The sequence below is a fragment of the Mesoplodon densirostris genome, chromosome X, assembly GCF_025265405.1.
Source record: "Mesoplodon densirostris isolate mMesDen1 chromosome X, mMesDen1 primary haplotype, whole genome shotgun sequence".
Lineage (NCBI taxonomy): Eukaryota > Metazoa > Chordata > Mammalia > Artiodactyla > Ziphiidae > Mesoplodon > Mesoplodon densirostris.
The window spans coordinates 96,191,328-96,209,295 of record NC_082681.1 but is presented as its reverse complement, the minus strand read 5'-3'; the positions used below and the strand labels follow the sequence as shown (position 1 = coordinate 96,209,295).

Here is a 17,968-nt window from a genome sequence, read left to right as displayed (position 1 = left end):
CATTAGGGGGTTAGGTAATATGCCATGTATATACTGTATCACTTTCCTACGATATGCACAATTCTGAATTTCCTGATGTTTCTTACCCTAGAGTTTTCAGATAAATGATTGTGGATCTTTAGTAGAATTGAAGGTAATAGTACTGAGGTCATCTGTATATATTTTCTGTATTTGTCCTTCACAGTTGGGACAAAATATTAATGAATTACTTCCAGGTTCTTTAACTAACAAAATGAAATGTAGCATAATAATTCTCCCTAAAGGTATTTTGCTTTGAAAACATATCCAGTAATGACTGTAAATTGTGCCCTTTCCTCACATAGAAAGAAATGACAATAACACCAGGCCAGGCCTTGCAAAATATAAGCTGGTATGTATTAAAGCTGGATGTTGATGCCACATAAAGTTTCATATAAAAGAGAATTCTTCCGAAGTGAGTAGGTTCACTTGAATTCTAAAGAGATACTTAGGTTAGAGCTCCCTCTGTTGACTGAAAAGTGACTTTAAATGATTTGGAAGATTTGGTTTACTCAACAGAATTGGGGACATGTTGACAATTATATTTATTAAACATGATTTTTCTTCTTTACTGCCACCATATTATATAAACTGTTTGTTCCTCTGTGACTATAATACACTTACGGTCAGTACTTTAGAAGAGAGGTTTATTTTACATCAATAGACGTTGGATTTTAACAATTAATTTAAATTTTTTCCATTAAAAAGTGTGAAAATTGGGACCATTCCAAGGCCCTTAATGTATTCCATTTTCTGCTTCTTAGCCCAGGTATTGAACACTCAAACTGAGGCCTAAATTAATTTGCCTGAAGGTACATGCTCATAGTTTTTGTACCTGTCATATATATAATGTTTAGCACGAAATTTATTAACCCCTTGAAATTATATGTAAAACATATGTTCGTGCATGTGTGCAGTTTTTTTAAAAAAAATACAGTCCAGACTTCGTCATTTTGTGGTCTAGAAAAAGTTGAGAGCCACTACAATGAAATACAAGCTTCTATGATCTTATGACCAGGAATAAGTCTACACAAGAGCTCAGTAAATGATTTTCTACCCAATAAAATGGCCAGGTGATAAAGGGTATTCCTAGAACCAGCTTCTGGTTTTTCTTCTGCTGGTCTGAAAGAGGCTCTGTTTTAGGGAGAAAGCTTGCTTTCATTTCCTTGCAGGCTTTCTGGATCTCAGAGAAAGAAAAAGCTTTGAAGGCTAGGGACCTTACAAAATGATGCCCTGCTTTTGTGACAGCAGCCTAGTTGGAATCCAGCTTCAGTTGTTGAGTGAAATTTATTTGTTCTACCAAACCGCCTCCTCAAGCTCAGCGTAGAGAACCTTCCAGATAAATTGATGGTAAAGGACCTACCCCCAGTGACCTTACAGTATCACTGAGGAGATGAAACATAACAGTTAAAGTAGAGAAGAATACATGATGTCGACTAAGTACCTGGTGAGGGAAACGACATTGAGTGGAGGGTGGGAGTCAGGAAGTGGAGCAGACCCAGGGGCTACAGTGATCTGAGAATTGAGGTGAAGAACAGCAGGCTTTTTCTTTGAAGGGCCAGATAGTAAATATTTTAGACTTTGAGGACCACATATAGTCCCTGTGACATATTCTTCTTTCTTTTAACATCCCTTTAAAAATATGGAAACCATTCTTAGCTTGTTGGCCTTACAAAACAGGCCTCAAGAAGTAGGTTTTAGATGGGGTTGGGGGTGGGAGCAGAAGGGGCTTTTAGAGGGTTTATTGCTGTGCAATGGTATGAAGACTTTGTTTTAGTACGAAGACTATGGCAGCCAAATAGAAGGATTGAAGGTATGAAGGGAGAGGAAGAGAATTTAGAAATAAATCACTCCAGGCATGACATGAATGAGGACTTGGATGGAGCAGTTGTGGTAGGGATGGAGAAGAAGGTCAGAGTCTAGTGACCACTCCATAGGGATTAGTAGCAAGCCCAAGGGACAGTAGATGAAGGAAAGTGGATAATAAGAGTCAAGGAATTTGGATCTGGAAGCTGCAAAGCATGGTGGTGATATGGATAGAGAGAGTTTGGAAAGGGGGCCAGTTGCGGGGGTAACATGATGGTGACTGTTGGAACTGGAATCTGAGCTGTGGGTGAACTTTCTGGGGCAGGCACAGGCTTTGAAGCTGCGATGGTGAATCAGTCAGTAGTGAAGGTATGCTAGGCTACATGGGGAGCCAGGTGACCCCCAGCTATAGTCTCTAATGGTGAGAGTAGAGCAGTAAGGGGGGAAGGATGGGCGAAATTAGAGATAGTGAAAAGGAAATCTAAAATATTTTCCAAACTAATCTCCCTCCTCGCACCTCCAACAGTAATTCATTTATTTATTTGTCCAACTTCATTCTGTAAGGAATTTGAAGTAGCTTCAAGAACTCATTATGGACTATTGTGATTAGTCTAATATTCTGTTCAATTCAGGATCCATTCATAAGTCCCTTTTTCTTCAACTCAAGCAAGTAACTGCTACAATTTCCTGAGAGTGCTTTTTATGCAGCAGGCACTGTTAGGCTCTTTAACATCAGCTCATTTGCTCCTCAGAAGTTTCATTCTGCTTATTTAACACTTTTTTCTTGATCACAGCAGTGCATGACATGTAGAAGTTGTTCAGTGAGTATATGACTGACTAATTATAATACATAATCATTGAGAAAGCTTTAGAAAACGGAGGCAAAAAAGAAAAAAATATGTAATCACAAAACTCACATAAGAGTTGGGCTAACCTTTGCGTGTATTTCCTTCTAGTCTTACTCTATCGTCCTTAAAGTTAATTCTCATACACATGCTGACCTTAAAACAGATGCTAGAAGTTGCTTTTTTTTTTTTGAGTGTTTTAAAATTACTAAATCCTGGATATGAGCTCGTTTGGCCTTATTTGCCTCTTTCTCCTAAAAGTGGAGGGTACTCTGTGACTGTGTACCGGAGCAGACATTGACCCCGTGAGAAGGTGCTAACCATTACCCCCTCTCCTCCTCGTGCCTCCAGGCCTGCTACGGCATCCTCAAGGTCCCAGAAGGCAGCTGGCTGTGTCGCTCCTGTGTCCTGGGCATTCATCCACAATGTCTGTTATGTCCAAAAAAAGGTGGGGCCATGAAGACCACCAGGACAGGGACTAAATGGGCTCACGTCAGCTGTGCCCTGTGGATTCCAGAGGTAAGAATTCATCCAGGTCTGTGAGGCCATTTGCTCTCCCACAACGTTCAGTCTGACTCAGGCTTCATGGAGATGCTTCATGCCTGCCCAAGTTTCTGAGGTGACAATGGTTCCACTTGACCTCCCTCACATCCTCCTTTTGCAAGTGGGCATGTGAGCCCATGCTAATTAATTTATAGGTGGTACTACCAGTGGTATTGGATAAATTTGGATGAGAGCAGAAGGTATGAGCGGCAGATTTTTTTAAGGTAAAACCTACCTTAAAAATACCAAATCTTGGGCCTCCCTGGTGGCGCAGTGGTTGAGAGTCCGCCTGCCGATGCAGGGGACACGGGTTCGTGCCCCGGTCTGGGAAGATCCCACATGCTGCGGAGCGGCTGGGCCCGTGAGCCGTGGCCGCTGGGCCTGCGCATCCGGAGCCTGTGCTCCGCAACGGGGGAGGCCACGACAGTGAGAGGCCCGCGTACCACAAAAAAAAAAAAAAAAACAAAACCAAATCTTAAGTGTAGAGTTTCATAAGTTTTTACACATGTATGTATCTGTCACCACAACCCAGACCAAGACATAGGACATCCCAGAAGTAAGACACAGAGCATCCCAGAAGGATCCCTCATACCCACTTTCCAGTCCTTATCTGGGTCCCTATTACCCAAGGGTAACTACCATTTTGATTTCTATCACTATAGTTTCGTTTTGTCTAAAAATGGAATCATGCAGTATGCACTCTTTTCTGTCTGGCTAGCAGTCTATATTGCAGTGTGTGTCAGCGTTCATGCCTTCCTATTGCTGAGTAGTAGTCCATTTTTTAAGAGTTTCTTTATTCAGAATGCCACCCCTCACTATTTAATCTGGTCCTTCAGTTGCTGATATTTCCTGAGGGCTTCCAGACATTACTTCTTACTTTCTATGGCTGCCCTTTTTGTTTTTATTTATTTATTTATTTATTTTTAATTTATTGATTTTTGGCTGTGTTGGGTCTCTATTGTTGTGCGTGGGCTTTCTCTAGTTGCAGAGAGCGGGGGCTGCTCTTCGTTGCACTGCGCAGGCTTCTCGTTGTGGTGGCTTCTCTTGTTGTGGAGCGTGGGCTTCAGTAGTTGTGGCTCGCAGGCTCTAGAGCACAGGCTCAATAGTTGCGGCCCACGGGCTTAGTTGCTCCACGGCATGTGGGATCTTCCCGGACCAGGGCTCGAACCCGAGTCTCCTGCATTGGCAGGCGGATTCTTAACCACTGCGCCACCAGGGAAGCCCTATGGCTGCCCTTTTTAAAAAAAAAAAAAAAATCTGTTTGGACATCTCATTCACATTCTCGCTCCCCAAACCCTATCCAAGCCAGCAAATTTGTTAGCATTTTAACTGCAGAACAAGAGAGACTGCAGAATTCAGTTTATTGGGAGCTGATGATACTGTATCAGAAATTCACTCTTCTTTAAAACTTGCCTGCCTTTATTCTTGTTAACGTCCAATCTGTCTAGCAGTCGAGCTCACAAAGTTAAACTGAAAGTTCTAGGTACATACTATGGTATTCTTATGGACATAGAAGTCAGTTTGTTTTTTTAATTTGAGTAGTGGTTTCTTTTTCTTACTAAGAACATCCAGCTAATAGACATGTGAAATGAACTCTGAGGTTTCTGGCCTGAGAATCACTAATTTCTAGCAGCAAATTCCCCAGCTAATAAAGCAGGCTCTTTCAAAATATTAAAAGTCTGGAACATGACTCAGGAAGAGTTCTTTAAAATTAAAAGAAGCTTTCTCACCTATTGACATTCTCTTATGGTTTCTAATACCTGATTTCTAGTACTTCTGGGGCTGTGCTAGATGTCTCTGATCTTTCTACTGTTGGTTTCTCGATGTGGGTGGAACTTGTACTAGTTTAACTGTCCTTACTCAACAGTCCTTCACTTTTCAAAGTTGTTTCTCTCTTAGAAACTCATGTATGTATTTTTAAAGAAAACACTTTTTACCAGAAGTTGCTTGACCCCTTATTTTCACACGCAAAAAAGTTCCGTGTTTTTAAAAAGCATCTCTTTCAGCACTCTCTCAAAGACTAATCTCACTTTAAAGCTACTTTGGCTGAGAGAATAGAGTAAGCTGGTGATAGTTAATGTGATTTTAAAGACTGGTTTTAAAATGTTATCCTCATCTTTTCTACTTATGTGCTGCAATCTCTTCATTACACAGATTGCTGCTACTTTCCAACGATACTATGTCACTGCCGCTGTTTTTCATCATTCATTATTAAATGAAAAAAAACACAAGGCATGTGGCAACATCTCAAACATGTGAGAGGTGCTAGATTTTGAGAATCTTAATTCCTTTCCTTAGTAGCTTTCTTTGGTTCCTAAGTAAAGTGTAGATATCTTTGATTCATTAAGGTAACCATGCCTAGTCTCTACTCCTGCCCTCTCATCCTGTATATGAATCAGTTATATTACTGGAAATGATCGAAGGCCTGAGCAGTGGCTAGAGACGGGTTTTATTTATTCGAAGTTCCATAGTAACCTTAGGAGACATGGCTCACCTCATTGTTTTGATGTTCTGAGCTTCTTGTAACATCATTTATGGTTTGTGAAAGGTACTTCTGGAATGCCTTCGTGCCTTCTGCCTTATGGTGGTGTTTTACTTGTAGGTCAGCATTGCTTGTCCTGAGAGGATGGAACCAATCACAAAGGTCTCCCATATTCCGCCCAGTCGGTGGGCCTTAGTCTGCAGCCTGTGCAAGTTGAAGACAGGGGCTTGTATTCAGGTAAGTCCCAATGAGAAGTGGTGGAGTGGGCTAACACCAGATTGGCCAGACTCACCCTCCCAGTGAGAGCATCCTGCTAATTGAAAGGTTACTCAGCAGGCTTCCCACTCACTCATAGAGCTCTGCTACTGTACAGACCATTTCTGGAACCCCTTTTTTGGATGTTGCCTCTGGACCCTTCAGCTTATTCTTTTCAGTAGCCATAGTGGTGGTTAATTTCCATCCTTCACTCTCAGATCTGATGAATTAGGTGAGCTCTGAAGCTAGATGATCCTGGGTGGAAACAAGCCATAACTTCTAAACAACCAGGCCCATGTTCTTGTGTGGCTCACCCATTGTAGATGGATGACTTGGGTTCCAGGATGATTTGACAGATGACCCTGTTGCTGGACTAAGTGCAACTCATTGGATAGGGAAAGATGCATCTGAATGGATAAATTCTGGTTGATAGGTTTGAAAGTCATTCTCATAGGCATATTTGTTGCATTATGGTAGTGCAAGTAGAGTTTTCTGAGACATCTGAGGCATAGAAATTCAGCTGCTTGAAGTAGAAGTCGTAGCTGGTGCACCCAAAAGCAACATTGGAGGTGGGGAGGATGGGGCTGGGGGAGGCCAGTCACCCCCAGAAAAGGCAGGAAGGTTGACCCTTCATAATCTAGTTTTCCATCACCTTTTATTCCAAATGTAATAAGGTGGATTTCCTGGTGAGAGGGGAGGAAGGGCTGGCCTTCCACTTCCCAGACCTCTTGCATAGGATACAGTCTGGTTGGAGTTAGGTTTGCATGTTCACCTTCACAGAAAGGGGGCCATATGATGTCATAGCTTAGGGACAGTGGCTCTAGGTGTTTCGTGAGGTTCCTTGCTATCTGGCTCATCTTGTAGATTTCTTGCTCTAGACCTGGGATCAGCCACTCCTCCAAGTAACCCTGGTTCTTTTACTGGGAAATGGTATTTAAAGAACACAATCTGGACCCCGAAAACACTTTTAGTTTTTAAACTCGTTTTTACATTTGACAGAATCAGATACTTTGTCTTGCTTTTTAAAAAAATTTTTTTCCTGCTGATTTTATTTATTTTAACTATAGCACTTTAGCAATTATAAGGGGGAATGTGTTTAAGGAAAACTATTCCCATGGGGTCTACTGCCTTAACACATTGCCTGTTTATGCTTTTCTAAGTTCTCTCCTGATTGCGCCCCACATGTGAGCCCCTTGAGGGCCAAGGTTATGTATCATTCTTCCCCTAGCACAAAAGAGAGTGCCTGCCCCTTGTCAGTGCTCAATTAGTGTTTATTGAATAAATATATCCGTATTTAACTGCATCATAGATTAGTTTGTAATATGCATTCTCCCCACTAAAAAATAAAATATTTCCCATCTTTTCATAATTATCATTTAGTCATTTTATAATAGCACATTGAATTTATGCCTGTTAATTACTTATTTTCCTTATTATGGTACCTGCATTTTCCCCCATTTTTGCTGTTTTAAAGGATGATTTTTTTTTTACAACAGTTAGTAATTGGCAGCATGACTGTGGTGAGAGAAAAAATGCCCCATATCGCCACATTCTGCCCTCTATTGTAGTTATTTATCTATGAGTCTTAGCTTCCGTAGTAGGCTGCAAGCTCAAACTGTCTCATCCTTAGATCCTCCAAACCCCCAACATGGCCAATGGACAATAAATATTAGATTGATAGATGGATAGTGGCTGAACAGATGGATGGAAGAAACATTCTGGAGTGGGTTTTTTTAATTTCAGGGCAGTGGTTTTGTTTTTATTACTTAGAGTTTAGATTCTGCATTTTGTAAAGGTCTTTCCAAATTAAGACTCTTAAAAAATTTTTTTTACTGAGTAAATTAGAGATTTAATGAAGCTCCAGTGAAGTCTTAGTTTCTCTCAATCTTAACAGATCCAACACCTTTTTATAACAAATATTTTGTAATGCATCTATACTACCTTTACTTTCGTAATACCTCTACTTAGTAAACTATGAGTTTACTAAATGAAAGCCGTGGCTTAAAATATGGTTGTTAAAATACAGGTATATAATTGCTAATTCTTAATTTTCTTGCTGAGGTAGTAAAAGGAAATACATTAATGATTTTACTTGTTTCAACATTCCCTATCCAGTTCCTCTGTTGCATGTAGGTTCATGAACCAGCATTAAGTTCTAAGGAAAGGATAATCAGCCTTCAAAATTCTGACTGTGGTGTTTCCAGCAAGTAGTGTTAAGCAATGAGAAAATTCAGTAACACTTTTCATCACTCTGATGGCTTTGTTCTGGTGGGCTTCTCTGAATGGCCCAAACTAGAAATGGTTCTTTTTCTGGCCATCTCCGTTTTCTACATAATGACCCTCCTTGGGAATTTAGCCATCGTTATCTTGTCACGCCTTGATGCCAGACTCCACACCCCCATGTGTTTCTTTCTGTCTAATCTCTCTTTTTTGGACCTTTGATATACTACTTCCCCTGTCCCCCAAATGCTAGTCAACATCCAAAGCCACTGGAGAAATATCAGCTACCTAGGATGCATAGCTTAACTTTTCATATTCCTTAGTTTAGGATCCACTGAATGTGTACTTCTTTCAGTAATGGCCTTTGATCGTTATGTAGCTATCTGCCAGCCTCTCCATTACACAGTTATCATGCACTCTTGGCTATGCCAACAACTGGCAGCAGTGGCTTGGGTAACAGGTTTCAGCAACTCTTCGGTGCAAATAGTGTTGACTTTCTTGTTACCTCACTGTGGTCCATATCAGGTGGAGAATTTTTTCTGTGAGGTAGCTGCCATGCTTCAATTATCATGTGTTGATACATGGATCAGTGAAGTGGAGATGTATGCTGCTGTGGTGGTCATAAAAGTCTCTTAAAATTTTGATTATAAGGAATTTCACTTATTCAACAAATATTTGAGTGCCTAATTGTGTGCCAGGCACTGTTCCAGACACTTTGGATTTATCAGTGGACCAACAAAGAACTTTGCACCATGGAACTTACATTTTGGTTTGGGAGAAATCAGTGATAAGCAATAGATACTAAATATCATGTTAGAAGATGGTAAGTGCTATGGAAAGTAAAAATGTGGAGTATGGTAAGAAGATGGGGATTGTGGGGCAGGAGGCATACATTGCAAGTTTAAACAGAGTGGTAAGAGTAGGACTCACTGTAGCTGTGGCATTTGAGCAAAGACTCGAAGGTGAGAGAAGACAATGCAGATATTTGGGGTAAAAATGTTCCAGGCAGAGGGATCCGCCTGTGCAAAGGCCCAGAGATAGGAGTGTGTTTGGCTTGTCTGAGAGATAGGAAAGAGGCCAATGAGAATGGAATGGAGTGTGTGGGAAGAGAAGATCAAAGAGATTACACAGGGACCTGATTGGTTAGGTCAGGGGTTGGCAGTTTTTTCCTATACAGGGCCAGATAGTAAATATTTTAGGCTTTGCAGGCCATATGGTCTCTGTCACAACTACTCAATTCTGCCTTTGTAGCACAGAGGCGGCCATAGACGATACTTAAAGCTTTAATGGAATATAGCCATGTTCATTTGCTTATTTATGGACTCTAAATTTATTTTATATGTCATAAAATATTCTTTTTCTTTTGATTGTTTTCCACCATTTAAAAAACGTAAAAACCATTTTTAGCTCCCATTCTTAGCTCATGGGCTACATAAAAACAGGTATCTGGCTGCATTTGGTCTGTGGGCCATAGTTTGCAAGCCCATGATGAAGGGTTTCCAGGGCCCTTATAAGATCTTTTGTTTTGGGACTTCCCTGGCAGTCCAGTGGTTAAGACTCCACGCTTCCAATGCAGAGGGCACTGGTTCGATCCCCAGTCAGAGAACTAAGATCCCAGATGCCACGTGGCGTGGCCAAAAGGTTTAAAAAACAAAAAAGATCTTTTGTTTTTACTCAGAGTTTAAAGGGGGAGCCGTTAGCAGGTTTTGAGCAGATAAGTAAAATGATTTGATTTATATTTTTAAGGGATCACTCTATGGAATGATGTCTAAGATTTGCTTCAAAATAATCTGGAGGGCAGGGTACTATGGGGGTTAAAGATGAATCAAGATGGGTCATACATTAATAATTATTGAGTCTGTATAATGGGTATATAGGGTTTAATATAGTATTCTCTATGCTATTATGTAGATTTTTCCATAGTAGAAGGTTAAAAACTAAAATAGGCACTCTGGCTGCTTATTTGGAGCAGACTATGAGGAGGGAAGGTTAGGAACGAGAAAAGCAATTAGGAGGCTATTACGGTAATCCTTGACAGATGGCAGTGGTGGCTTTGTCTGGAGTGGTAGCCCTGGAGGTGGTGAAAAGTGGTTGGGTTCTGGATGAATATTGAAAGTAGAGCCAAGAGGATTAACTGTGGAGCGGGTATGAGGTGTGAGAGAAAGATAGGAGTTGGGGATGCTTCCAGGTTTTGGCCTGAACAGGGAGAAGGGTAAAGTTGCCATAAACTGAATGGAAAAATCTACAAGTAGAAGAGATGTGGGCGGAAAGATCATCATGAGTTCAGTTTTAGACATTTAAGTTTGAGATGTCTACCAGATATCCTAGTGGAAATATTAAACCGACAGTTGTCTATGCGAGTTTGGAGTTTGGGAGGAAGTTTTGGACTGAAGACATAAATTTGGGAGTCATTGTCATGTAGGTATCTTTAGCCTGGACTGGGTAAGATCACTGAGGGAGGGAGTGTAGATAGAGAGGAGAACAGTACCAAGCACAGGGCCTTGCAGCATTCCAGTGTTAAGTAGTCAGGACAGTAGGGAGAGATAGCAGAGGAGACTGAGAAGTCACCAGGGAGACAGGAGGAAAACCAAGAGAGCATAGTAGCCTAGAAATCAAGGCAAGAAAGTGTTTCAAGGAGAGGGGAAAGATCAGTGATGTAAAAATACTGCTGGAGTAAGATGAGGACTACAAATTGACCCCTGAATTTAGCAATGTGATTATTGGTAACCTGGATGAGCAGTTGAGGTGGAGTGATGATGGCAAAAGCTACATTGCCAAGGGTCAAGGCAAAGAAATGGAGTAGGAACAGTCCGGAAAAGTGAGGGAAAGAAGTCCTCTCTTTAAGGTGGAAGAAATAACAAGTATGTACAGTCAGCCGTCTGTATCCGCAGGTTCTGCATCTGAAGATTCAACCAATTGCAGATTGAAAATATTTGGAAAAAAATTCCAGAAAGTTCCAAAAAGCAAAACTTGAATTTGCCTTGCCCAGGCAACTATTACATAGCATTTGCATTGTATTGGGTTTTATAAATAATCTAGAGATGATTTAAAGTATGGGAGGATGCACATAGGTTACATGCAAATACTATGCCATTTTATATAAGGGATTTGAGCATCTGTGGATTTTGGTATCCACAGGAAGTCTGGAGCCAATCCCCCGAGGATACTGAGAGACTACTGTATGTATACTTGTTAACATATAGAACATAACAGTATGCATGCAAAGAGAGTGACCCATGGAGAGGAAAAACTGCTGGAGCGAGGTTTTTCAGTAGGTGAGAGAGGGTGGGGTAAAGAGGGTGAGAGAGGGGCAGCTTCAGGTAAGAGCACAGATTGTCTTCCCGGGTAACAGGCTTGAAGGCAGAGTGTGTAGGTGCAGTATTAGATAGGTGTGCTGCTGGGAATCTGCAGAGCGCTCTTTTTTTTTTTTTTTTTTTAACAGATTCCTGATGCCTCCTACTCTGCCATCTTCCCAGAATCCTCGCTCTTATTGTTTTGTTTTGTTTTATTTTTTTAAATTTATTTATTTTATTTTATTTTTTTATTTTTAGCTGCTTGGCTGCTTTGGGTCTTTGTTGCTGCACGTGGGCTTTTCTCTAGTTGTGGCGATCAAGGGCTACTCTTTGTTGTGGTGCGTGGGCTTCTCATTGCGGTGGCTTCTCTTGTTGCAGAGCACAAGCTCTAGGCACGTGGGCTCAGTAGTTGTGGCTCACCGGGCTCTAGAGCGCAGGCTCAGTAGTTGTGGCGCACAGGCTTAGTTGCTCCATGGCATGTGAGATCTTCCTGGACCAGGGCTCGAACCCACGTACCCTGCATTGGCAGGTGGATTCTTAACCACTGTGCCACCAGGGAAGCCCTATTTATTTATTTATTTAGGCTGTTCCACGTCTTAGTTGCAGCACGTGGGATCTTCACTGTGGCACGCGGACTTCTTAGTTGTGACATGCGGACTTCTTAATTGTGGCATGTGAACTTTTAGTTGCGGCATGCGGACTTCTTAGTTGCAGCATGTGAACTCTTAGTTGTGGCATGCATGCGAGATCTAGTTCTCCAACCAGGGATCGAACCCGGGCTGCCTGCATTGAGAGCGTGGAGTCTTACCCACTAGACCATCAGGAAGTCCCCAGAGTGCTCTTTTTGATTGTTGTCATTTCCTCAGTGAGATAGGAAACAGGATCATCAGCTGAGAGTGAGGATGTGGGTGAAGTCTCAAGGTTTGGGGAGAGAAGAGGTGTGAAATAGTCTTTTGGTTTGGGGAAGTGCACTGTGAGTGCCAGGCTGCGTTAAAGATCTTCCCCCACGTGAGGGGGAGTGAACTTGAGGTGACCTTGTGAAGTGTGGCTATATTTTTCTCCACCTATGTTCTGCCTATACTAATACACTGTATTTGTTTACTGGTTTTGATCCCCATATAGGGAACAAGATTCTAAATTACTAATTGGTTTGAATTTAACTTAGCGGCGGTTTAAAAGGAAAAAAGGGTTTGGGTCTCTTTTTCCACAGGAAAACTAGGTGTCAACCATGGAAAACAAAGCCTACTCTATTAGTATAAGCAGAACATAGGTGGAGGTCAAGTTTTATTAGCATCTTTGTTTTTCAGAGGTTTATTTAAGGGTATTTGTGATTAGTAACACATCTCAGGTATTTTGCTTTATAAACTCTTTATGGAAATTTCTTAACTGTGAATTGTGTTCATTCTTCCTAATCTCCCAGCAGTGGGGAATACCCACATCTCTCCTCTTCCTTTGATTTGGGAACATTCATTCGACAAGGATAGAATCTAACACTGGTGGTTTTGGGGTCTAAACTAGCCAGTATCTACAGCCTGCATATCTGGGAGCTAGAACCTTTCTCCTGAGGATGAAGGTTTCTGATAATCGTGGAGCAGATCCTAAAGACTGGGTTCAAAACAGATGCCCCATACAGCTCTGAATTTTGCTTAAACCCTGGACACAGTCCCTCTGCCACCTTTCCAGAATTCCTGTAGGGTCCTTATATATCTTATGTTCAAGCCCCATTCGACCTAGATCCAGATGTTTTAGGCCTTCCCTGAGAAAAAAAGGAAGAACAGTGGTTAAAAATACAGCCTTTGGAGCCAGATTCCTGGGGTCCAAATCCTGGTTCCATCTCTTGTTTGTTATGTAATCTTGAGGAAGTTACCTGCCAAATCTGTCCCTCAGTTTCCACATCTATAAATGGATATGATAAAATAGTACCTACTTAATAATGTGGTGAAGAGCTTAACACAGTGCCTAACAGATACTAAATACTCAGTAGATATTAGTGGTACTAGTATTTGTACTTGTTGTTATTGTTTATATTATTCCCTGGAGTCAGTCTGACTTTGTTGATGGAAAGCCCTAGCATTCATCCAGCCAAACTGAATAGCATCATTAAAACATTTGGTGCTGGAGTAGTTGCCCCTTTCGACAGTAGAGGAATGTGGTCATGTCTGGAGTTACATGCATGTTTAGTGAAGTCAGAATAAATTGGTGGGCCACCATGAGTTTACTGTTAGGCTAATATGAGCTTGACTATGAGGGAAGTGAACTTTTCTAAAACAAATGAAAATCTTTGACAAGTGGGGAAATGCAAGTACGTCTACTCAGTGACTATTAAAGGTCGTACTAGTAGAGATGGAAATTAAGTGTTAAGATTAAAGGGCATCAAAAAAATTAAGAGGGAAAGCACCTTAATATTTTTCTCATATATTCCAAATTTTATTTGTGAGTACAAATTGTTCCTATTCTAAGATATTTCTGGTCCTTGCCTTCAGGTGTTTATAGTCTATTAAGGGAGACCAGATATAAACATGAGAAAAGTTAAATAACTCAAGTGACATCTCCCCTCCGACCTTGCAGACCCTTAGGGATGAGAGATCAGAAGGGCTGGTGGCCACCGTTGGTGCTAGAGTTTAAGTACCTAGTGGCTAAATAGGTTTTGTGGACTGACTTTGAATCATTTATGACATGGTTTCAGTGACCAAGTTTTGAGAAAATTGCTCTGATATCACCTATTTGTCTGTTCACAGATTATTGGGGATTAAGGGCAACCAAATGAACACTGTCCTGCAGCAGGATAAGAACCGCTGAGGACGTATGCACCCAGCCCTTGGTGTTCAACGCTGGTGTCATCTGCTTTTGAGGAGGACACACTATTTTGTTTTCGGCGGGGTGGGGGGGTGGGGTGACAAAATATTTCCTTAAAGAGGCAAGAAACAATTTAATTCCTAAATCAGTCTCTGATGTTCTTTTTCAAAGATTTTTATTCCAACCATCCTATCTGATCCAGTTCTCATCCCACAGAAACTCCAACTCCCCTTACAAATGTGAACATATAAGGGTAGCATTTTCCCTCTAATGAAAGTATTTCAAAAACTCATTTCTCTTCTATAATTTCTGAAGAATAGGTAGAAAATTATTTCTTTTTCCCCCTTTAAAAGTAAATAAACCATAGTGAGATACTACTTCATACCCACTAGGGTGGTAATAATCAAAAAGGCAGGCAATAACGATTATTGGCAAGAAGGTGTAGAAATTAGAACTCTTATGCATTGCTGGTGGGAATGTAAAATGCACAGCCACTGTGGAAGACAGTTTGGCAGTTCTTCCAAAAGTTACCCATAGAGTTACTGTATGTCTTAGTAATTCCACTTCTAAGTATATACCTACAAGTTAGAGGTCCCCAAGACCACTCTCAGGTTCAATAATTCACTAGAAGGACTCACAGAACTCAAAAAACCATTATGCTCATGATCATAGTTTATTACAGTGAAAGAATACAGATTAAAATCAGCAAAGGGAAGAAGCACATAGGGCAGGGTCCAGGAGAAACCAAGCATGGAGCTTCCAGATTCCTGTCTAAGTGGAATCCTGTGGACAGTGCTTACTTCTTTCAGCACTGGTGTATGATAATATACACAGAGTACTGCCAACCAGCAAAGCCACCCAAGTCTTGGTGTAGAGATTTTATTAGGAGTTGGTCACATAGACGTGGCTGACCACCTGCATGGCTGGCCTTAGACTCCAGTCCCTCCAGAGGTCAGGCTGATACCACGTGGCTCAGAGCTTCCACCATAAATCACATTGTTAGCATAGACTATCTGACATGGCCCAAGGCCCCCAGGTAAATAAAGACACTCTTATCAGGCAGGACATTCCAAGGGTTTAGAGGTTACCTCTTAGGAGCTAGAGGCAGAGGGCCAAGCCTTTCTTTGGCAAGGTTAATCCTTTATTGCACGTTACCAAAGAGGAATGAAAACATGTCTTCACAAAAACTTGTACACAGATATTCATAGCAGCATTATTTCATAATAGCTAAAAAGTAAAAATAGCCCAAATGTCCATCAGCTGAAGAATGGATAAACAAATATGGTATATCCAATATAATGGAATATTATTTGGCCATATTTTAAAAAGAATGAAATTCTGATACATGCTACAATGTGGATGAACCTTGAAAATGTGCTAAGTGAATGAAGCCAGATATAAACTGTCACATATGATTCCACTTATATGAAATGTCCAGAATAGGCATTTCTATAGAGACACAAAGTAGATTAGTGGTTGCTTGGGGCTGGGATTGGGAACAGGGAGTGGCAAATAGGCATGAGATTTCTTTTCGGGGGTGATAAAAATGTACTGGAGTTATGTAGTAGTGATAGTTGCACAACTCTGTTAATACACTAAAAACATTGAAATGTATACTTAAAATTGGTGAGTTTTGTGGTATGTAAATTATATCTCAATAAAGCTGTTCTTTTAAAATGCGCATAATAAAACCTCCCCCATCACCGTAAGTGATTACAGTAGAAATGAGATATATACAAAAGCATTTTGTTTAATAGAGTGTGCCAAATATATGTTTTTGGAAAAAAAATTAAAAGTTATTTGGTTAGCATTTCTCCTTTACCACCAAGGTATATGGACTTCTAGCTATAAATATCATAGAATGACCTTTTTTTGAAACTAGATGGATTTTATGGCAGAGTTTCCTAAGGACATTCCACTTTTCATCTAAGTACCCAATTCTTATTCGTTTATTGTCTTTTTATTTTGAGTAATTTATATTTATGTCTCTACATTCTATAAATTTGACCTGAGAGAGATGATCTGTTTTTAGCTTCCCATTAGTAGTAGTTTTATGTCACACACTCATCTCCTTGAATAGAAAACAATCCTTTTGCTTTCTCTTCCCATATTTTTGTCAGTTATTATACAGCAGAAGAGCACTATGCCCAACACTTTTAATCTTTTGCTAAAGAGTGCCTTTTGCTACTTGTGCTTTAAATGACCAGCTAGTTTCTTATTCAAGGGATAACCAAAGGTACCCAGATAAAAGTAGAGCTTGGGGCTCTCATCATCCTCATTTTCATGAGGCTTTTCAAATACATAGAATTTTTAAGAATACAAACTTCGATGTAATGTAACAGACTCTTCCAGTTGATCTAAGTTGGGGTGGGCTGTTTTAGGAATACAGTAAGTGGCTAGAGTACCACTTAACTGAAAGTGGAAGGAGTTGAGGGCAGGGAGCAGTGTAGGTAGAATATCAGGTACTTTACAGGAAGTACAAGCAATAATACATGTGAGGTTGGATAAGATGATCTTTGAATTGTTTTCCATCCCTGGAATTCTTTATCCTGTGAAATCAGATTAAATGTAATCTGCCCCCATTAAAGCCTTGATGGTTGCCAGCATTCTCTTAAGTGTTGAATTGCTCAATCTATAAGGAGACCTATCAGGTTTTGCATTTTTTTAGTCTTTATTCATATACAAGGTCATCTTCTATGTTTAGTTATCAAAAACCCAACATATAGGTAATTGAGCAGTCTGCCCTCCAGATGCAAGCTTCCAAAAGATTTGAGACTTGGCTTTAACCATGGGAATTCCCACTATATCTTTTGAAACAAATCCTCCATTGCTTTCCCTTCTTCCTTTGCATAAAAATATAAACACACACATGCATTTTAAATCTTTGGAAGGAAAACTGTAACATAACCATAACAAATGGTAATTGAGACTAACTGAAGCACAAGAGTCCAGCAATCATGGGCCAGGTTCCCTCTGCTTCCCTGTGAGTCCTCAGTGCATGCCCCATTGTGATACTTAACAAATGTGTTGCATCTATGAATGGCAGAATATTATAAACTTAATTCCAGATTGTCTGTAACCATACTGTCCAACAGAACTTGATGTGATGGAAATATGTGCTGTCCAGTATGGTTGAAATGTGGCTAGTGTGACTGAGGAATTGAATTTTAATTGTATGTAATTTTAATTTTAATAGCTGCTTGTGGTCAGTTGGCTACTCTGGCTACCATGTTGGACAGCACAGCTCTATAAGACCAATTTCAAGAAGTTAGTTACTTAGATATTGGAGTTCCTGTGCCCTTTTTTAGAACCAATAGCTGCTCTGGCAATAATATTGATTTTGTTTTTCTTTCAGTTGTTCAGAAGCATTTCTTGAGTACTTCCTTGTTCAATAGTTGATGGCAATGCAAAGATGAATGACACAGCTTCTGTCGTTAAGAGCCATGGCCAGGGATTTTACATTTATTCTATAGGTACAGTGTGAAAAGGACCATTGTAGAAGCATATAATAAAGTGATATTGGGGTCACAGAAAAAGTACAGCATGACTCTTTACAGGGGCCAAAGAAGAATTCTCGGAAAAACTTAATGCTTGAGCTAAAATTTAAAGGAGAGTTTGAAAAAACATTTTGTTGCCTCTGTTTTTACTGTTTTCTATAAGAGCAGATTTCCTGGGTTACTTGTAAAGTGTCCATCATGGTCAGTTTAAGA

At 40.4% G+C, this 17,968-nt stretch overlaps 2 protein-coding genes across 4 annotated transcripts in view; both read left to right on the top strand.

Moving 5' to 3' along the window:
• JADE3 (jade family PHD finger 3) overlaps positions 1-17,968 on the top strand; it is a 162,993-nt gene that overhangs the window by 136,680 nt on the left and 8,345 nt on the right. For all 3 annotated transcript variants that reach the window (XM_060087582.1, XM_060087583.1, XM_060087581.1), the window contains 2 exons: positions 3,021-3,188; positions 5,815-5,931. In XM_060087582.1, coding sequence (XP_059943565.1) covers positions 3,021-3,188; positions 5,815-5,931 — 285 coding nt within the window. The remainder of the gene's footprint in view (positions 1-3,020; positions 3,189-5,814; positions 5,932-17,968) is intronic.
• On the top strand, positions 8,170-8,805 carry LOC132482581 (olfactory receptor 2J3-like). The gene is given in 1 exon segment (XM_060087903.1): positions 8,170-8,805. A coding segment is annotated over 1 exon segment (636 nt).